General features: G+C 43.4%; 1 protein-coding gene across 2 annotated transcripts in view; it reads left to right on the top strand.

Annotated features, from left to right (window-relative positions):
- The first annotated feature begins 5,774 nt into the window (after positions 1 to 5,774).
- The window catches only part of LOC118364838 (trinucleotide repeat-containing gene 6C protein-like), a 91,558-nt gene continuing 74,682 nt past the window's right edge, over positions 5,775 to 22,650 (top strand). The window contains exons 1-2 of one of the 2 annotated variants that reach the window (XM_052527770.1): positions 5,775 to 6,626; positions 22,078 to 22,174. In XM_052527770.1, coding sequence (XP_052383730.1) covers positions 22,115 to 22,174 — 60 coding nt within the window. In that variant the 5' untranslated portion in view covers positions 5,775 to 6,626; positions 22,078 to 22,114. The remainder of the gene's footprint in view (positions 6,627 to 22,077; positions 22,175 to 22,650) is intronic. The other variant, XM_052527771.1, reaches the window with a different exon arrangement.

The following is a 22,650-nucleotide window of genomic DNA, read 5'->3' as shown; positions in this document are numbered from 1 at the left end:
TCGCTCCTATTCCAAAACACCCACACTCTCTCTCCCCCCCAGTAATCTCCACACCAGCCAAGCAGCCAGTGAAAATTAAAGTCAACAGCTGTGTGTGTGTGTGTGTGTGTGTGTGTGTGTGTGTGTGTGTGTGTGTGTGTGTGTGTGTGTGTGTGTGTGTGTGTGTGTGTGTGTGTGTGTGTGTGTGTGTGTGTGTGTGTGTGTGTGTGTGTTTGTGCTATACACACGGCAGTTCTGTGGCTCTGTGTCAGTCAATACAGGCTGATCGAAGACGATGGGGCCCTGCTGGGGGAAGGTGTGTGTGCGTGCCAGAGCCCTGGCTGGGTTTAATCTGTGGACAGTCCTCTGCAATGATGATGCTATTGATCTGGTGGTAGATCATATGAAGGTTAGGATATGTTGTCTGTTTGTGGAGGCCCAGGTAGTAATACACAGTAATACACATTGGCTTTCATTGAACAAGTGCCACCTTTTCTAATAGAAAGCTTGAACCGTATGGGAGAGTCCAATGAGGACAAAGACGTAGAGCGGGTGTGCAGACACACACACTTAATTTCCCCCTCTGTTGTAAATCTGTTAGTGGTTGAATCAGTTGTCTATTCCTATCATCATAGATTTCTGAACCAGAAGCCATATTTGCATACTAAACTAATTATTCCAACCCCATTTGAAATACATCTAATAGGCTACATTTGGCTAATTTCATTGGTAGTGAGAGGAACACGGCATTCTATTCAGTAAGAGTAGATATTGTTGAGTTGAACCTTAGTTGATTGACAGCTCTCCTGTCCCATCCCCAGGTCATTATCATCGTTCCAGCGGCTTGCCTCTGCAGGTTGATGAAACAGAAACAACGCTTGTTAGCACTTCATTATTCATTTGAATCCATAAAGGCAATTAATTAAGCTTAAGTGTGCAATAAATCTGATTAGCCAGTCGGTTCCCAAAACACCATAAAATCCACGCAGGTCTTATTCCCTTTAATTAATTTGTGGAGAGGGCGGGGGCAAATACCCATGTATACGTTAATGTATGCACACAAACACACACACACACAGTGCTTAACTATGACTGAAATAGGTTCCGGTACTAATTTTGGGTGCCGGTACTGTTTATATTTAGGTGTAGGTGCTCCACAATACTTTTGAGCTAATATTCTATAAGAGGAACAGGAGCTCTAGAAGTAGAAAATAAGTTGCCGGTACTCTGCTCCGGTGAGCTCCTGCCCAAGTCAAGCACTGTATACACACACACACACACACACACACACACACACACACACACACACACACACACACACACACACACAGAACGGTATACACACATTCACACACACACACACACACAAAACAATATGCAAACGTCTATTCATTGGGGATGAAAGATAAGCTGGGCTTAATGTATGCTAATATTCAGGGGCACCACGAACAACAAAATAAGCAAGGTCATCAGTAAACCTGAAGTGTAATTAATAGATGGAATAAGCAAAAAAAACAATGGGGCACTTAAAATGCTTATTGATAAAAATGACACGTTGGAAAGGATAATAGAAATGGGCTTATTAAATGTGTTGACAGGTGTGGTCACAAAAATAAAGCTTAAAAAGAGTTTTTAATGATGCTGTGCATTGGATGAACCTTCCTTTCCTCTCTTTCGCCACTCTTTCCATTACTCCCGTCTATGCTGTTTGTATCAGGCCTCATTATTTCTGAACACACTCTCTCTTCCTCCCTCCTTTCCTCTTCCTCTTCCACTCCTCCCTCCTTCTCCTCCCTCTCCCTGGCCAGTACTCTCGGGGGAAATTACCACAGCTCAAAAACGCTGTCCTACTGCACCGCACTGCTCCACTCTCCTCTCTGCCCATATAACAAACCACCAGCACTACAACACACACTCATACACACACACACACACACACACACACACACACACACACACACACACACACACACACACACACACACACACACACACACACACACACACACACACACACACACACACACACACACACACACACACACACACACACACACACACACACAACCCTCCCTCAGTCGATACAGTACCCCAGGCCTGCTGCTGTAACCGGCTATTCTGTAGAAGCTCTGCTTGTTTGTTGTCCCCTGTATAGAAAGTGAATCAGTCGCTCTGTGGCCAAGATCCACTACACTCTGCACTGGTGAACAGGCTCTGCCTCTCTCTCTCTATTTCAGATTATATTCCTCTCGCTCTCTTTCACAGATTTTGTTGGCCTTGTTCTCTGGGTAATTCACTGTAATGTTTACAAGGCTATAATAAAAAAAGGCTCTGTCCACCTGATGGGTATGGCAATATGCTTTCTAAAGCCCCTCTTCTCGCATTACAATGGTATGGCCCTCGGAGAAGATGGCAGTATTGGTAATATGACAGCCCTACCACTAATACAGTAAAATAAAATACTAGTTTCACAAATGATAGATTGCTAAATGAATCTGTAGCGGCATGGAATGATGTTTTGGTTTGTATTATTGGTGCGTGGAGCGTTGATAGTCACCTGTCTATTCAGTAGGGCGAAAACAGCAGAGTTGGGGACACTCAGGCTCTACTTTGGTTGTTATCTTTTGGTACTCCCATGTGAGAATGATCATCACTGTAGCATTTAGCATACGTCAAGTCATGCCTTTGGAAATGTCACTTTGAACGGAGCGGCAGCCACTGTCTGCATTTTGATTACTCCTAGGCATAATCTCCAGACTGGAGGATTCAGGATTCATGATCAATACCAAAAACCTGGCCTATCATCTATCATTCTGCACCAGACAGGGAACCAGTGATGGGTTCCCTGTCTACTGCATATAGTGCATTAGTTACAATACTAAGTAGTGCACTATATATGGAATAGGGTGCCATTTTCAGACGTAATGACAAGGGAGGGAGTCTAAGCAAAGATCCACTTTTTGGCTCATCGTTCAGTGAATTGTTTGGCTTCTCACCCGGTCATATTTACTTTGTTAATTCCTAATTCCACAAGATAAGGCAATAAACTGAAATTGGTGAGAGGGTCTTTAGTGTTATGAGAACTGCTAAATTGTAGACTGTTGGAAAAGCTGGATTGTCATTTAGATGTACTATTCTTCTGACCTGGTTCAAGACCTGTTTCTGCGGGCTTGACAACTTCAATGTTAAGCTCGCCAATGACCATCGGAGTTGGCAAGACAGCACAAACAGATCTGGGACCAGGCGAGTATTCTTCATCATCATAACACATGGAATATGTCTGTCTGTTTCTTAAAGAAATGCCGAACCTCTTGAGATTCGCTTTGTACAATTGGTTGCTGATTTTGTGTCTGTCTCAGTTTTGACTGTCTATAAATGTTTCTGAAGGGAGTGATACTTCCCCTCATGGCAAGCATGCTTAAAGTATAAAATGTTAAACTGTTGCCAAAGCACATGCATCAGATATACATGTAGCCACAATAGTGTGTGTGTGCAGATATACAGTAACTTGTGTGTGGGAGTGTCTCTCTGCTAGCAAGATTTTACGGCAGGCATGAAATTAAAACCTTCTGTGGAACGCACTCATGATTGAACTGGAATTAAAACAAAAGACATGAGCACAGGGCGCTTAAACGAAGAAAAGAAAGAAAGGGAAAGACGGAGGAGAGGAGTATCCCAGGAGAGTAGAAGAGAGGAGAAAGTGAGTGATTGCCAGTGCCGCAGTCCGTCCGCCTCGCCTCACGTCTACATTTCCTCTTATCAGAATATCAACCAGACCTTTCTCATTGCCGCCACTCCATCAGACGGCTAGCTTAAATGTGAAAGCAATTAGGGAAATTGGCCCAAGTCAAAGAATAATCCGAGACACCTAAAAAAAATAGCGTCACTGATTAAGGATTGTCCCGAATGGCACCCTATTCCCTATGTAGTGCACTACTTTTGACTGGCTCTGGTCAAAAGTAGTGCACTATGTATGGAAAAAGGTGCCATTTAGGATGTAAACTCAGAATAGATGTCAATTGTTTACCCTTTTGTTCTCCCCTTTATTCACATCCATCTATTTGCCACTCACTGTTACAGTGGGAGATGTGATGGTGTCCTATGTGGGGGCATATATCTCCATCTCTCTTTTTAAAGTGCACTAATGACTTGTGAGGTCACAGAATTGGTGATGAGAGTTGTGCAAACGTGGATGTTAGTTCTGCATTAGCCTGCCTGGATGGCAGGCTTGCTCTGATGCTGGCAGGAGCTTGCAAAATGCACTCTACAAAAGTGCAGTATTGTAATGTAAATAATCTCACACCTACGTACAGTATATACAGTGACCTCCAAAAGTATTGGGACAGTGACACTTTTTTTTTATTTTTGCGTCTACGCCAACACAAATATCATAACCCCCCAAATGCTAACCTCCCCTGTTATTGTAATGGTGAGAGGTTAGCATGTCTTGGGGGTAGGATATTTGTGCCTCTAACTTTCTCACTCATCATTATTCACAATTAATTCAGGATTCATGGTGGCATCCACATTATCATGGTAGAATCCACATTAATATAGAAGTGTTTAGAAAATATTATATTCTTATTTACAATAAAAGTGATTCTAAAATCACACAATACATGATTTACAATTCATTTCTATTGGGCACAAAATAATCTTAAATATAACGAAAACAAACAGCAAATGCATCCAACAAATGTGTAGTCACAAGCTTGATGTATGTAGTCATTGCGTGCTATGAATATGGGACCAAATACTTAACTCTTTACTACTTTAATACACATACAAGTGAATTTGTCAGAATACATTTGGTCTCCAAAAATGGGGGGGGGGGGGACTATGTACAAAAAGGGTAGTAATTTCTAAACTGTTCACCCAATATTGATGAACATACACTCAAATTAAAGCTGGCAGTCTGTATTTTAACCTCCTAGTTGTACTTTTGGAGCTCACTGTGTGTGTGGCAGTATTACAAGTTTGTTATCACATGCAAACTCCAAGGAATGCAGCCTTCTTTGCTCACCTCCCTTAACCTCCAAGTTTAAACAGCTGTTTTCCCCATTCAGCTAGAGTTGAATTTCGCAATAGCTTTGGGCAGCTTGCCTTGAATAGGAAGAAACTTTGTCTGGCCTCTGGCTTTCTCATTGACAGTCTCTGCTGTGATCTATGGGGCTGTGCAGTCTAGGCTAGGCTGTTCTCACTGGTCAGTCCCCCCCTTGTGGACCACAACTTTGACCTATTCACACGGTGTGCATGCTGCACAATGCATGGTCATTTCCATAAGAAAAGAGGCATTGAGAATGAGTTGGGGCCAGAATCCTTTCTTGAATCTGAGAAGCAGAACGAGGGGAATAGTCCTCCTTCATCAATCAATTGTTAATTAGTCTGGAATTTAAATATGCTCCTTCTTGGTGGACTTCAAGATTTTGAGGAAGGTTATGTGATAGAATCAATAGCCCTTGTAAAAATATTTATTCTTCTAGCATAAACTTCTAATTTGCAAACTAATCACATACTATGTTGATACATTAATGAAACTATTTAGCCTTTTATTCACAGAACTCAATGTGTTATTTTGCATTGCCATAAATATAAACGTATTGATGATGTACATGGCCTACAGAAATAACCTATATGGTAGTGATTACCACACATATGCAACTGAAGAGTGTCCAAGGTAGGCTGCAAATAAGACATGCACTATTTTATCAGCCTCTATCTGCCTGTCCATCATTTATTCTAGTGAGCAAATCAGACTGCTATTGTCAAGGGTACGACGGGGCTGGATCATGCTGTGTTGTTAGTGGGAGATCACGTGGATTGGCTGCTTGGGCATGGGGGCCACTTCCTACATTATTTCTGCTCAGAGGAGAGAGAGAGCGAGCGGTCTTAGTTTGAACAAAATGGCTGCAAGAACGCTGTCAACGAGAGCTCACTGAACGCATTATGACTGTCCACTCCTACATTTGGATTTTTCGAGAATGTATTTTCTTGGATTCGTTTTTCAATTTGCATTCGTAGTAGCAAGGTCGTCGGTCAGATGTTGTTGCTAACCTGCTAGCTCCTCAGCTAGCGGCCTAAACACAAATAATTTCATTTTGCACTTTAACCCAAGTTTCCTAGCTAGCTAGCCATTTTCGTCGACAATTTACTGAAATCTGCCTATTTTCTTTCATTTGCAAATTACTCCTTACAACAGTCGATGACTATTGCCAACTAGCTAACGTTAACGTTAACTCCGCTACTTTTTGAGTCGGAATTGTTTCTCTTGCTTTTTCGTTTTGCTGCTTTTTTTCTATATCGTGATACTTACGTTGAGCATGTTTTTTTGTTGCGACAATTTTACTTTTAGTGCATCGTTGCGCTAAAATACAAATTTCTTACTGCGTGTATTTCAAGTATCGATCTCGGTATTTTTGTTATTAAGCTGCTCAAACAGTTATTCCGTCAGTCAGTAAGCCCCTGCAGCAAGAGAGCTGCACTTGGCTAATGCTAGCTAGCTGGATAACTGCGAAGACTGAATTAATGATTTGTAATTTACGGGTATTTTTCGGAAAAGGCACAGCAGAATGCTTTTCTGCATCGTTCTCTTTCATGCACAAACTCTGTATTGAAAGCTGCCAAAGCTCAACGTGTGATTACGCGAGGTAAGGAATACTTTATTGATATCCAAAACCACAGCTTGTTTGACAAGCGGCCACATACATTGTGTTCTATTATTATGTGACTCGAGGACTAACACTGCCGTTAGTGTTCTTCTACTCTTCCAGTTTTCATAGTTACGTTGCTTTTATTTACTAGATTGTATTAGCTGATGGTTTATAGCAATACATTATGGGAAAAGGGTAACGTCAGCTATATTAGATGGCAAGTTAAATTTCTACCACCATGACATTACACTGAGCCGAGTCAGTTTTTATTTTTGGTTTACAGTCAACGAGCCAATGTCAATGATAGTAGCTAGGCTGATAAAACTTGATGCCAACAAGCTGAAGATTTAAATATAACTACAAGGGTAGCTAGCGTGCATTGCTGATCATTTTAGTTTTACGGTTATAAAGAATTTGATGAAAACTCGTTAGTAACTTTAGCTGTTATTGACAGGGGTTGCCTTCTCTAAAACACACCATGATTTATCCATGGGTTTGGATGGAAATGCACGAGGGTTTTGTTTTCAGAATCGCAAACCAGGAACATCAGAGGCAGATTATATCATGATCTAATTAGTGGTCGCGGGTTGAAATGACACTGGAATTGACTGGCTCTCATGATTCTAGCGAATACATGTGTGTTGTAGGAACAGAGCAGCTTTTCTTGAAGTGGGAATACTTTCCATGTCATAAGTCAGTTGATTGTCTCATATTGATTTTGAGATGTAGGCTAAAGGCAGACCACACACACCATAATATTTGAGACCATTCATTGTTATTCCTCTGATTACATTCCATCAAATTGCTACAATAATGTGGACTGCACTGGGCAGTGTTTGTTTATTTGTTAGACATCACTACCCCCTTTTCATACAGTAGAGGAAGGTATTAGTTGTGATTGAACTGTGGCTTTCCCCATGCTATCCGTATACATCCTCCCATACCAAAGTGGTGGAGTAGATCCTGTAGTCCCCACCCCCCCCATCTTATCTCAATCGTCAGACACCAGTGGGGCAATAATGAAATGCATAGCGAGCAGTGAGAGAGACCGGGAGTGGGGGAACATGGTGGGTATATAGTATGCTTAACGTGCTTACCGGGAGGAGTGTGACCATTAATGTCAAGCTGAAGGCTCTGGCTGCCAGTTGGTTAATGCCCCGCAGTTCTTAATCAGTTCATAAAGGTGCCTCCCTCCACCCTGCAACGCCTCAGCCCAGCTGACAGCCCCTGAACCCTCCTCCCCAGCAACCTTCCTCTCCCCCAGGGTCAGGGGGACGGGCACCCCCCTCCTTCGCCAACCCTGTTCAACCCCCCCGGAGGGGGCATTCAAGGGGGAGGGGATGGGAAAATTGTAAAGACGTTTTAGGGGTCTGTATGTACTCAGTGGAAGTGAAAAGGGGGTGGGGAGAAAGCCAGTCGCTGGTGAAGAGGAGTTATGTCTGTTGCCATACTGTTTGGTGGCTTAAGGTTTCTGCATGCTTTGGTTCAGCTGGCTGAACGAGTTTGCTCGCATACTCCCTTAAAAAGACCTTCTCTTGAAAAATGAGAAAAGGCTACAATAGTACTCTCTGCCCATTTGTATACTGGTTAAGGCATCTCCAATTCCTTGAAATACTCAAATTCATCTAGGATAACTCAACAAATCTTTCACAAATTTGTAAGTTTTTTTCCAAGGAGATCTTAGTCACTTTAATTTGACATCTAAGATGTTTGGTGCAGTATTTCTCAAGTGTTTTTTGTGAAAATACTGCACCGAACATTGTTTATGGACAACAGACACTTATTTGAAGTATCCCTACTGTTGACCAATGGCCGGCGATGGGGCGTAGACTTTGGCTCTGCGAACAGCTGGGGAAAACCCTCACCGAAGACCTAAAATAAAAAGTCATAATATATGCATAAACTGTTTGGGATTGGAGACATTACCCTCTCCAGACAACAGCAGGTAATGGGGATGGAAGGGGCAGTGTAGGGACTGACTTGGCATGTTGTATTAACATGAGGATGTTGGCTACTTATGACATTCCTGGAGCCTACAGGTATTGTTTTGCCTTCCGTTACAATTTTTATTGATTTTTTTAATGAAAAAAAGAATTCTTCATTAAAATATTTGACTTGACAGTTTTGATAGATGTTATAAAACAATGTAGAGCTGTGCTTAGGGAATGAAATATGCATGGAACTGGAGAGGGAGCTGTTTCATTCCCGGACTGATTACGACACGTTTGTTTTGATTAGAGTCTTGTAAAGGAGCCGAGGGATGGCTGCCTAGCAACACTACACCAAAACCCTTCCTTATCTCCTGTTCAGAAGGATCATTTGTTTGAAATTAGAGTGAAGGCTGCCTGAGGCGGATGTAAGAACACAAGCCGTTTTGGATTATCTCCATTGATGTCCTCAACAGCCTTGCAGACAAAACATCATGAGCAGAGTAGGCAAACCCACAGAGTGTTATTTGCCTCAGTCTATCCATCCACATCCCACACTGATCTCAGTCTCGCCCAGGCTGCCGTGCACCGCCGCAATACTAAGCCTGGCGATTACGAGCTTTTAAAACCAAAAAAACAACTGTCCTGATGGATGACATGCTCTCTCTGTGTGCCAATGGGCCGTCATGGCTGAGGCTGGTCAGGGCCTGGCGGTAGAGGGGCATCAACAGTGAAATCAACTTAATTCAATGAGGCCTTCTGCCAAACCCATTATCCTATAGCAGTATGGTGTTCTTTATAAATCCTGGGGTAAAGCTTGGGCCAAACAGCTGTTGTCTGATGGATGTAATGTAATCACAATTGGAATGAATTGAAGATCTTTCAATAGGGTGGACGGTGGCGGCTAGTTTTTAGTTATTTTTCTGCCAACACCTGTCAGTTCCTACTAAGGCAGTCTTCCTTGAAAGTAAACTAAATCAATATGTCATTACTTCAATGGGAGTCGGCCTCTCGTGTGTGTGTGTGTGTGTGTGTGTGTGTGTGTGTGTGTGTGTGTGTGTGTGTGTGTGTGTGTGAGGCCAGGAGAGGTTGAAAGTGGGAAATGGAAATATCCTCCCCCAAGGGCCCCAGTGCCATAACCGTTGCTTATGTGGACGGTGTGGGTGAAGTCGATCGGCCAGGACCCATAATGGAGTAGGCTGTAACTAACGATGGTGCAGCCTGCCTGCGCACGTCCGGTCCGTGTTAGAGGGGAGGGCCTGGCAGGGGCACAGGGGTGGGGGTCAGGAGGGGGAGTCCAGGCAGGAACTGTCTGGCAGCAATCTAGGGGAATGTCCAGTCGGTGTCGAGGCGGGGACCGGTGGGGGCCTCCCTCTCCCACCTCCCCGTTATGTTGGCTAATTGGAGAGACGTGAGGAGAGGCATCAACACATGTCGAGGACAGTGAGAAGCTGGACTTACCGTACTGTTTGTGTCAGCATATTAAACAATATAATGACAACTTACTTACTCTTAAAAATGATCTGGGATAGCCAATGCTTGTTTTGCAGTTATGTGGATAACTAAGTTATATTAGGCTACATGCTGTGGGATAAGTCACGTGTGCTAAGGCTTTTCCAGGTCAGGTTTAGACTTTGTTTATTTTGAACATACCTGCCAGCATCTCCGCTCACTCACGTCTGAATAAAGGTTACATGTAAAAAATAAATACAAATCAGCCCAATGAAATGAATGGCATTCATAGTTGGCATAGTTTGACTGCGTAGTGTTGACAGTGCTTTAGCACACATGGCAATTGAGAACTTGTTTGTGCACTTCACTTTTGAATGGAAAAAATATTTCAACATTGGCTTGCATTTCAGGTTGGAGTCCATGTTTGCATTTAGCCTACATGCACGTTAGCTGTTTTTCTCAGAATCTTACAAGACTTCAGATTTCCATGAGTTGAACACGGCACTAAATGCCAAACATTGTTTTGTAATAAACTACTTATGGGGTAACTTCAGTACCTTGATAAGATGGCCTGCTTGTCCTATTGCACATTAGCTCAATTTCTCATCCAACTTGTCAGCCATTTCATGAAGGCATTAGTAAGTTGCCCCCCAGTCTCTCTCCTCGCAGCATCTTTCAAACATATCAGATCTGAGCTATATTATTTTTCCTATTTCTCAAACTGTTGTGCGTTCTGCTTTTTTTTTTCTTTTGACAGATCCTGTCTCTCTCAGCTGTTGTTGGCAGCAGTGAAAGGCAGTCAGTCAATGTCAGAGCAACCTTGAGGGAATGCAGTCAACTGGCTCCATTCAGGAGACCAACTGTTTGCCTTTTTCTTCTGTCTGTTTCATTTCGTTGAGTCCTCGACGCTTTGATAGTTTTGTTAGACTATAGTAGTACTGGAACAAGGCAGTCCAATGCCTAAATAGTAGATACTGGAGTCCTCGCTTGGCGCTTTGCAGCTCTTCCTGGACTCCCATTCGTCTTGGTCCTGATAAACTTCTTGATCTGTGTCGTTATCTGGATGAAGTAATAAAAACAACCTCATAACATTAACAAAAGCTGAGTTTGTAAAGGTTGCTCCAGCACTATTGTCAACCAGCCAATGTTACACTCTATCTTGAGTTGAAGTAACATCGGCTTGCATTTCAGTTTGGAGTCCATTAGAGGTCGACCGATTATGATTTTTCAACGCCGATACCGATTATTTATTGTATTAATCGGCCGATTTAAAAAAAAAAATAAAAATAAATAAATAAAAAAAATATTTTTTTTACTTTTTATTTATTTATTTGTAATGACAATTCCAACAATACGGACTGAACACTTTTTTATTTGAACTTAATTTGGTTTAAATAATGCAAAAACAAAGTGTTGGGGAAGAAAGTAAAAGTGCAATATGTGCTATGTAAGAAAGCTAACGTTTCAGTTCCTTGCTCAGAACATGAGAACATATGAAAGCTGGTGCTTCCCTTTAACGTGAGTCTTCAATATTCCCAGGTAAGAAGTTTTAGGTTGTAGTTATTATAGGAATTATAGGACTCTTTCCCTCTATACCATTTGTATTTCATTAACCTTTGACTATTGGATGTTCTTATAGACACTTTAGTATTGCCAGTGTAACAGTATAGCTTCCATCCCTCTCCTCGCTCCTCCCTGGGCTTGAACCAGCAACACAACGACAACAGCCACCATCGAATCAGCGTTAGCCATGTAGAGTAAGGGGAACAACTACTAGAAGGCTCAGAGTGAGTGACGTTTGTAACGCTATTAGCGCGCGCTAACTAGCTAGCCATTTCACTTTTATTGCCTAACCTCCTTACTTCATTTGCTCACACTGTATACATATTTTGTTGTTATTGACTGTACGTTTGTTTATTCCATGTGTAACTCTGTTGCTTTTGCCGCACTGCTTTGCTTTATCTTGGCCAGGTCGCAGTTGTAAATGAGAACATGTTCTCAGCTGGCCTACCTGGTTAAATAAATGTGACATAAAAAAGAAAAAGTAGAATGACTGTGTCACAAATAAACCCACTTTTCTCTCACCTCTCCAGTGGCCTATGTGGCTTGTCAACCCAGCTAAAGTACAGGTTATCAGAGTACAGTGCTCTACTAAGAGCTTTTCTCAATTACCATTATGGTCATGTAACTCTTCTCAGCCTTTAAAAAAAGTACTAGGTTACTTTTCTTTATTGTCAGGGTCACAGTCCACAATCCACATTTCTCTGGCACCTTAGGCTGCTTTTACAGGCAGCCCAATGTGGATCTTTTTTCTCTCCTTTTGACCAATCGGATCAGCTCTGAAAAAGATCTGATGTGAAAAGACTAATTAGTGGGGAAAAATATCAGAATTGGCTTCCTATTTGTCTAAATGCAGCCATTGACAACCGTGTCCTTCAGGCTCCCGAGTTGCGCAGAGGTCTAAGGCAGTGCTCAAGGCGTCACTACATACCCTGGTTCGATCCCATGATTGGCCCAGCATCGTCCGGGTTAGGGGAGGGTTTGGCTGGGGTAGGCTGTCACTGTAAATAAGAATTTATTCTTAACTGACTTGTCTTGTTAAATAAATAAAAGTATAGAAACTGACAGACTCTCCGTGCCGTCTTTATACACTGCAATATGCTCAATAGTCTATAGCCTTTGGCACAACAGAAGCTTTTTTATCAACTTGAAGTTTGATTTCTTTACCTAATGAACTGCCAGAACAAAAGTTCCCTTTTGATTTGGTAAGGAAACAGCTATGGACGACATTGACTTCTAATCATTTCTAAAAGAGAACTTCAAAGGACTTTTATTCTTAGCTTTCGTTGGGCTCTTGCCGCCAGCAACCAAGAGTATGAAAACCGGCCCCCTCTTTTCCATTCATTGAGTCAGCCCAGCAGCATAGTTGAGATAGCTGTTGTTCCCACTCATAAGGGCAGGCGGCATATTTCCACATGCTGATCTCCACCTGGCTTTAAAGCAGCAATTGAAACAATAACAAAGCCAACTCCCCACCCCTGTTTCGGTAAAAAGCTGAGGAATGAGGCTGGAGAAATGTAACCTCTCTCAAATTCATAGACCGGGCTATGGATGCAAGTACTGACCATCCCTGACCTAAATGTATATTTCTGTGCATGTTTTGAGGCTAAATAGTGTTTACATTTACTTTGTTTACAAATCATTCATTTATAATCCAAAAATGTATATATTAACTACTGACTGATCCTTTAAAACTGAACTAGACTAAGGCTGTTGCCAGAGTTGGCCAAAAGCAGTGCACTTTATAAGGAAAAGGGTGCCATTTAGGACACAGCCTAAGATTACACTAGTCTCCTCAGTCTTTAACGGTGGCTGTGGGATTACTACTCTCCAGCCAGGTTGTTGGTAGCCGTCCTAGATGATGGCCGTGTGAAAGGGCTCTGGAGAGCTGCAGCTTTCCTAATGCCTGGCTGCAGGAAAGCAAAAGGAAGGGGGATGGAGACTGTGGTGGCTTCACCCCCCCCCTCTTCCCTTCCTCATCCTCCATGGCTTTGTTCCGTCGTTCGTTCGTACAGTGGCAGTGTTAGCCGGAAGGGCTCCAGAACACACAGCAGCACTGTTTGCCTTGCGGCCATCATGGCAACCTTGTCTCTGTGTCAGGGACGTCTAGTTCTGCTCTGCACACTGCCCTACAGCCTGAGCCTGACTGCCTCTCTCTTCCTCTCTCCCCCTGCTATAGCCCCCTCTTCTCCTCTGGCTCTCCTCGCTTGCTCACCCAAGGTGCATGGATATTATGAAGCTTCTCTTTTCTCCATATCTCTCTCTCGCCTTCCTCTATCCTGCTGCGTTTTGTGTTTTTTCCTCTGCTCCCCAGTGAGCTTTCTCTCTTCTCTCTCCCTTCACAGATGCTCCCCCCCCCCTCTCTCATCTCTTCTTGCCCTATCTCCCTCTCCCGACGGCTGTCGTTCTTAATTGGTGTTGCTCTGCCTCTCTTTTCATCCTCCGATTTTCCTCTCTTCCTCCCCGGTGTGAGCAGCAGCTTCAGCATCTCTCTGTGAACACATCTCAGACTCCCTGTGCCGCTGTACGTCACACACACACACACACACACACACACACACACACACACCAGTTAGTCCCTCTTAACAAGCGCTGCTATTTTTGTGTAGCAGGATCCTCACAGACCATAAAAGTCGTTCCTCCCTGTTATGCTTTCTGTCTGCTTTGATTCTGGTCATGCAGAGTTTATACACAGCTCACAGATGGAAGGAAACCTTTGCAATGTAATGCCTTTGAATGCTCAACTCGGCTACTATTTTTATTCATAAACAATTGTTAGAAGTGTGCTATAAAGTGGCTAAGCAAATCAATCTATACACACACACACACACACACACACACACACACACACACAACGGGTGTGTAAACATGGGGAAAGGCGATATAAACTCGGCAAAAGAAGAAATGTCCTCTCACTGTTAACTGCGTTTATTTTCAGCAAGCATAACATGTAAATATTTGTATGAACATCAGATTCAACAACTGAGACGTTGTTACGCGTGGTCTGCCACTGCGAGGACAATCAGCTGTCCATTCTGTCTGCCTGTAGCGCTGTCTTAGGCGTCTCACAGTAACGACATTGCAATTCATTGCCCTGGCCACATCTGCAGTCCTCATCCCTCATTGCAGCATGCCTAAGGCATGTTCACACAGATGAGCAGGGACCCTGGGCATCTTTCTTTTGTGTTTTTCAGAGTCTGTAGAAAGGCCTCTTTAGTGTCCTAAGTTTTCATAACTGTGACCTTAATTGCCTACCATCTGTAAACTGTTAGTGTCTGAACAACCGTTCCACAGGTGCATGTTCATTCATTATTTATGGTTCATTGAACAAGCATGTGAAACAGTGTTTAAACCCTTTACAATGAAGATATATGAAGTTAATTTGCAAAAACCCAAATATCTTTGAAAGACTGGGTCCTGAAAAGGGACTTTTTTTTGCTGAGTTTACATGTATCTAGGCTATAGGTCTTCCACAGTATCTAACACAAGCATATGACACTATATAGGCCTACTAGACTGGAGTGCCAACCAGGTTCAGAGAGCACTGCTTCACTTGAGTATGTCAGCTAGTCTCTCTGTGTGGAGGGCCTCTGCCAGGCAGGTGTAACTTGATCCCCAGCCAACCCAATGTGTCAGCCTGACTCTGGGGGTGAAAGTGTCAGCAGCTCAGTGGAGACGGGCAGGGACACAAGGGCACAGTCACACTGCTCTTGTCATTTCCCCTAAACTGGTGCCCTCTCTCTGTCTGTATCGCTATCTTGCTTGCTTGCTTCCTGTCTTTTTCTCTCTCGTTCTGTCATGGGACAACTATGCTATTTGGCGACCTTTACTGTACATTTATCTCTTTCTCGCTTTTCATTCTCTCATCCCCTTTTGCTTCCTCTCCTCTCACCTGGTTTCCTTGAGGGTAATTAGAAGTGAGAAGCAGAGCACAATGCTCACCACCACCCCTTGTGAGTCTGTGCTCTCTGGTGGGAACTCCTGTGAGGAGGAACACCTGGAGCAGACAGAGCGGTTGCTTCAGTGTGGTAGCTGGATGCAGTACGGTCTCTGTCTTAGTCGGCACAATTATGCTGCTTTTTTGGCTCTTTTCGGATTAGGCCCAGCTGCTAGTTAAGTCTTCAAATTGTACTGTGCTTTCTAGGATTTAGATTGAATGGCAACTACTTTGGGTTTAGTGTGAGACAGTTACAACACTAAGACTCTGTTAGGGACAGAGCACTGGCACTGTGCTGTCATGTTAAATCTCTGGTTCAGACCAGATGATTATAACATTGACTTGAATGGGGATGCCTGTTATAATTGAATCTATTTATATAAAGGGCAGCAGGGCACATTCAGCACAATAACAATAAATGATTTTCCAAGGGAGATAAACGAACGTCGTAAGAGAGTGTATCCGGTACGAAGGCAACAAAGGGAGAAGGGTAAGCGTGCCTTTCTCATTGTGGACAAACACTTTATAGATGGACAGCTATTCTGAGACAGCTCTCAATTACATGCTCGCTTACACATACGGACTTATACATACACACACACGATCTCGCTCTCTTCTTTCCCTCTTTCCTCTCCCTCTCTATTGTCAAACTGTTTAATAATTTAATGTGTATTGTTTGTCTTTTTTTTATACATTTGTCTACAAGTTTATATAAGGTTACAACAGGCAAGGGGAAGATATCAAAATAGGGGCATTGGGGAATAACATATTGTACGGAATACATTTGTACGGTAGTGAAGCCGTCTAGAGTAATGCAAGGTCTTTTTCATGATCATGTGAAACGTCAGTTGCTATGGAAATGCTGTGATGTGTTTTTCAATGATGTTAAAGGTAATTATGATGTAATTATGACTGTAATACAATATGGATTACAATTATGAATGTTAAGGCTATACGCACTACATGTTACACACAGTCACTCAGTTATTTTTTTACTTGGACATCCCACATTATTACTCTTATACAGACATCGTACACACTCTCACTAAATCGCATCCAATGTCATACACATCAACCGACTCAGATTTACTACACACAACATCTAAGTAACTAATAACTAATTATGATAAGTGTACAAAATAATGTATTGGATCTTTAAAAAATACAGCTTTTTTTTACATTTTATTACTCTGCAGTTTACCTATAAAATGGGCTGATAAAGTAGACATACTCGGTATTCATGTAAAAAAATATACACTGCTCAAAAAAATAAAGGGAACACTTAAACAACACAATGTAACTCCCAAGTCAATCGCACTTCTGTGAAATCAAACTGTCCACTTAGGAAGCAACACTGATTGACAATAAATGTCACATGCTGTTGTGCAAGTGGAATAGACAACAGGTGGAAATTATAGGCAATTAGCAGGACACCCCGAATAAAGTGGTGGTTCTGCAGGTGGTGACCAGACCACTTCTCAGTTTCTATGCTTCCTGGCTGATGTTTTGGTCACTTTAGAGTGAAAACACTGCCAGCATTCAAGTGGTAGCATGAGACGGAGTCTTACAACCCACACAAGTGGCTCAGGTAGTGCAGCTCATCCAGGATGGGACATCAATATGAGCCGTGGCAAGAAGGTTTGCTGTGTCTGTCAGCGTAGTGTCCAGAGCATGGAGGCGCTACCAGGAGACAGGCCAGTACATCAGGAGACGTGGAGGAGGCCGTAGGAGGGCAACAACCCAGCAGCAAGACCGCTACCTCCGCCTTTTTGCAAGGAGGAGCACTGCCAGAGCCCTGCAAAATGACCTCCAGCAGGCCACAAATGTGCATGTGTCTGCTCAAACGGTCAGAAACAGACTCCACGAGGGTGGTATGAGGGCCCGACGTCCACAGGTGGGGGTTGTGCATACCTCCCAACACCGTGCAGGACATTTGGCATTTGCCAGAGAACACCAAGATGGGCAAATTCGCCACTGGCGCCCTGTGCTCTTCACAGATGAAAGCAGGTTCACACTGGGCACATGTGACAGTCTGGGGACGCCGTGGAGAACGTTCTGCTGCCTGCAACATCCTCCAGCATGACCGGTTTGGCAGTGGGTCAGTCATGGTGTAGGGTGGCATTTCTTTGGGGGGGCCGCACAGCCCTCCATGTGCTCGCCAGAGGTAGCCTGACTGCCATTAGGTACCGAGGTGAGATCCTCAGACCCCTTGTGAGACCATATGCTGGTGCGGTTGGCCCTGGGTTCCTCCTAATGCAAGACGATGCAAGACCTCATGTGGCTGGAGTGTGTCAGCAGTTCCTGCAAGAGGAAGGCATTGATGCTATGGACTGGCCCGCCCTTTCGCCAGACCTGAATCCAATTGAGCACATCTGGGACATCATGTCTCGCTCCAATCACCAACGCCACGTTGCACCACAGACTGTCCAGTGCTTTAGTCCAGGTCTGGGAGGAGATCCCTCAGGAGACCATCCGCCACCTCATCAGGAACATGCCCAGGCATTGTAGGGAGGTCATACAGGCACGTGGAGGCCACACACACTACTGAGCATCATTTTGACTTGTTTTAAGGACATTACAGGCTGATTCAAATTTGATGTAGTGTGGTTTTCCACTTTAATTTAGAGTGTGACTCCAAATCCAGACCTCCATGGGTTGATACATTTGATTTCCATTAATTTTTGTGTGATTTTGTTGTCAGCACATTCAACTATGTAAAGAAAAAAGTATTTAATAAGAATATTTCATTCATTCAGATCTAGGATGTGTTATTTTAGTGTTCCCTTTATTTTTTTGAGCAGTGTATAAAACACACAAGATTCAAGACTTCATGCTTTTCAGCTAAGATTATTATATAGAATTCTTGCCACCAACAAAATGTTGAATATTTGGGGCATAAAATCATTGAAGTGCTGCAGATTTTGTTGTGAGGATACAGAATCAATAGACTTTCTTTATTTTTATTTTTCCCCCAGTTAGCATGTTTCTGGTCTCAGGTTCAGGAATGGCTGAAAATGCACCGCATTGATGTCAAATTGACCCGAGAAATAGTACTGTTAGGAGATCTGGAGAGACCAGGTCAGTCAATTCTAATACTCTTAGTAGAAGTATTTATCTTCAACTCACAATTTGTGGATTCTATTCGATTAGATAGATTGGAATTGTACGTTAAACATCACAGCATAGTTGAAAGATATGTTGTGTAGAAACCCGACGTGGAGATAGATGGGATGGGCTGAGGGTTGGGATGTGGAATTGGTGACGAGTGGAGTCGCTGTGTGGGGGAGAAAATGATGGTCAATGATAAAAGTACAAATAAAACATAATAAAACGTATGTTTGAATGACACTGAGGGTTCGTGTTTTTACAACGAATGCTGGTTTACTTGAGGCTGATGCCGTGCAGGTGTTTGTATACATGCATATACACACACTCTCATTCAAATAAACACATACAAGAACACACACATACATGTAATAGTGCCAGACATGCATACAAACATATACAGTTGGCATTGCTGTTGTGATTTTAGTTGTTCTTGATGTCCTTTGTTTTAAATTTAAAAAAATTGTGTGGGGGGTACCGTTTTCTTTCTTTTTTCTCTTTAGTTCATTCTCTTGGTTGTTGGTTCTTTGGGGTGGAGAATGGCATTCATTATATTTTTCTTGGGGGGCTGTGGGAGGGGTCTCGAATGGTTGAGGGACAGCTATTGGGTAACTGGGGGCATGTTCGGGTTCACGTTTTTTGGCCTTCTTTCATCGTTCCCTTGAGCAGTTCATTGACCCTGGATGCTTCTTTCTGTGTGTTGCTCTGAATGGGATGTTGGATGCCTGGTGTGATGTAGTTGTTGAGCGGCTTCACTGCACGTATATTGTATGTTTCGGATATTCAATAAAAACCATTTAAAAAAAAACAATTATAAAAAAAATAAATGCCTTTCAGTTTGTCTGCTGCGGCGCAGAAATGGATATCTGTAACATAATATTTTGGGAATCGCATACACACAGGTTAAATGTTTCGTTTAACCTTGTATTTTGACAGGAAGTCATGCTGAGACCAAGGTCTCTTTTACGGATGAGCCCTGTAATTACCCAAAATATAGGCTACACATCAATACACAGGTTTCAATGCTGCTCCTATGGATGGGTGGGGCAGCACGGCAGTGAACAGTGGCTTGTTATGATCTTGGATACAGGAACACAGGTGGTTGTACTGTACAGGGTGGTGTGTTAGGTCAACCTCTACTAGCCTGCTACCAAAATAGACCGTCTGTCGTCCTTCATACGTTTCCGTAACCGTGTATTTTCTAGGAAGCGAGGTCCCTAAGTAAATATGAGTGGTGTACTGTTATTGTTATAACCCTTCCCCCACTTCTGTCTCCTCTCTCATAAGCTGGTCCACCAGATGGGCTGTATGGGAGATCCCATGTTAACAACAGCTAGGACAGCGGTAGGCTAGTAGTCACTAAGCAGTAGATGGACTGAGTCGGAGGGTCTCTTTCAGAACATTCCAGCACTTAAAGGGTTCCACCGGATATTTTTATATCCCGATCCAATGTCCCCTTCCCCCTCCTTCCACCCCTTTCTATTCAACATTCAGAACAGTGCCAGTGAGCCCCCCTGCTTTTTGGACAGGTGCCAAGGAATATCAGCAGGGAGGATGGTGGTGGGGAGAGATGCCAGTTTGACTGACCGGGCATTGTGATTGGTCGAGGGGGCGGGTGAAGGGGGAGTGGTAGCCTATGAGGTTGTTGGATTGTTAGTGCTGTGCAGGAGTGCTGGTCTGGTGAATAGGCAGGTCTGAGAGAGGAGACACTATTGAGCTCCTACTTATTACCAGGCAGAGATCAACCAGCCTTTCTGTCTGATTAGATACTAATGCACCACACACACACAGATCCCTCTATAATAAATAGGATTCTGATAGTGTGTTGTACTGTCCTCCCTCAGTCATTACAGCTAGACAAGGCCTCTGTCAGTATTCATTGCTCTTAAGCAGTACACTAGCTGTACTGTAGATTGACAGTTAATGCCTGCCTGCCAATTTCTTTCTCTCTCCCTCTTTCGCACTCTCTCCGTTCAATTTAAGGGGCTTTATTGACATGGCAAACACATGTTAACATTGTAAAGAAAGTGAAATAGATAAACAAAAGTGACATAAACAATTAGATTAACAGTATACATTACACTCAAAGTTCCAAAAGAATGTCTTATATATACGGTGTTGTAATGATGTGCACATAATTACAAGTACAAGTACAAGTACAAGTACAAAAGGGAAAATGAATAAACATAAATATAGGTTGTATTTACAATGGTGTTTGTTCTTCACTGGTTTCCCTTAACTTGAGGCAACAGGTCCCTCTCTCTCCACTCGCTCTCTCCCTTCTCCCCTCTCGCTCACTTTCGTTCTCTCTCAACATGGCTGTCCCTATGGACACTCCTCCCCACCATTTACTCACTCTCAGCCTGCCTCTGCCTGTCACTCTGATTGACAGTTCCATTCCCCTACCAACAGGCAACACACACTGGGAGGCGGGCATGTCATTACTCTCCCTGTCATTATTATGATAATTCATCAATGTATTCATGTGCAGGCCCCTATGGACACTGCCTGAAGCTGGAGAAACTCCGGTAAGCTCCGGTGTGTGTGTCAGTCACTCAGGCACTGAGAAAAATGTGTGTTTATGGCCTTACTATTGTTGAGGACAGAGCACAATGGCCGATTTGTTTGTGTGGAGGGAGTTGAAGAGTACGTTGAGATCCCAGAGTTCCACGATAAACGGCTGGATTTGCGGTGAGAGGAACAGCCAGTCAGTTGGAAGCTGTCTAGTATTGACCACACTTTTGAGTTTTCCCATTGACCAAATAATAACCAGAATGTCCACCGAGTGGCACTTACTTAGCTGGCAACACTGACCAGATTGAAATGGCTGACCGGCACTAGTAGGCTTTAGACACACACACACACATACGTATGCACACACAGGCTCCCCCAGTCCCTCTCCTCATGCCTTTAATAGTTTCCAGGAAACGTCACCGAACTTCAGCCAAAACAAATAAAGGCTTAAATAAACCAATTTCTCTCGCAGGCTCTCCAGCTATCTGATCTCTCCTTGGCTGCTTGGCTGGCCACTGGAGACAGACTTTGGGAAAGGCTTTGAGTTTGTTCTTTCTTTCTCAGTCTTTCCTTATTTTCTATCATTCCCCCCCCCATTTCTCCCTCTGTCAGTTTCCGGGTGTCCATCTGTTACTCCCCCCCCGCCCCGCCCCCAATCTCTCTCTGGCCATGAAGGAAATTGCATTTAAGAAGCAACTCAATGTGTTACTTCTGAAATGCTGAATGTGCTTGGCTTCTAAAAGTCATCTCTGGAAAAAGTCTGCGAGCTCTGACATTGACCTCTAAGTGGATGAAAGGGAAATTGCAGCCCTAGGTTACTGAACTTAAAGCCTGCTGCTCTGACATTGACCTCTAAGTGGATGAAAGGGAAATTGCAGCCCTAGGTTACTGAACTTAAAGCCTGCTGCTCCTCTCTGCCCTGTTCTGAAAACCTCTCCATTTCTGTTTGCAGCTGAGAGAAGCGAACAACACGAGAAGAGAACCATTTGATGGAAGAAAATAAAAATAAAAAGCAAGAAAAGACCAAGAAGGAAGCTGCTCAGAAACAGGTGAGTTCTTAAGTCTCTCTCCTCAAACGGAGTACCTCCTTCTGAAAAACCTCTCCATCAGACTACACCTTCTCCCTCCTTCCCTCCGTCATTCACCTCTGTTCCCCAGGCAGGTGTGTTCAGTATAGTCTCCTTATGACCACCGAGTGTGCGAGTTCCTCCCTAGTTTAACCTCATGGATTAGCCTAGAGCCAATAACCCTGCAGGCAGCACACTGCCAGGTGTATGGACCCTATTTAAAGACAGATTAGAGCTGGCACACTAGCTACACACACTGCTCTGTTGGAAACACTAGCCTGGCTCTGGTAACCAAGGAGATGTTGCTGTCGCACATAGACGCACGCCATTCGCACAGTCATACAATTGTACACACAGGCATATAAAAACACGATGCTATGCGCAAACGCATACTCGAGCCCGACAGTTAAATCAGTTGACGAATATTATCGGCCGATATTAGCCCGTTCACAGAAATA

This window comes from Oncorhynchus keta, chromosome 10 (genome assembly GCF_023373465.1).
Source record: "Oncorhynchus keta strain PuntledgeMale-10-30-2019 chromosome 10, Oket_V2, whole genome shotgun sequence".
NCBI classification, from domain to species: Eukaryota; Metazoa; Chordata; class Actinopteri; order Salmoniformes; family Salmonidae; genus Oncorhynchus; species Oncorhynchus keta.
The sequence above is the reverse complement of the archived record's forward strand: the minus strand, read 5'-3'. Positions and strand labels throughout refer to the sequence as shown.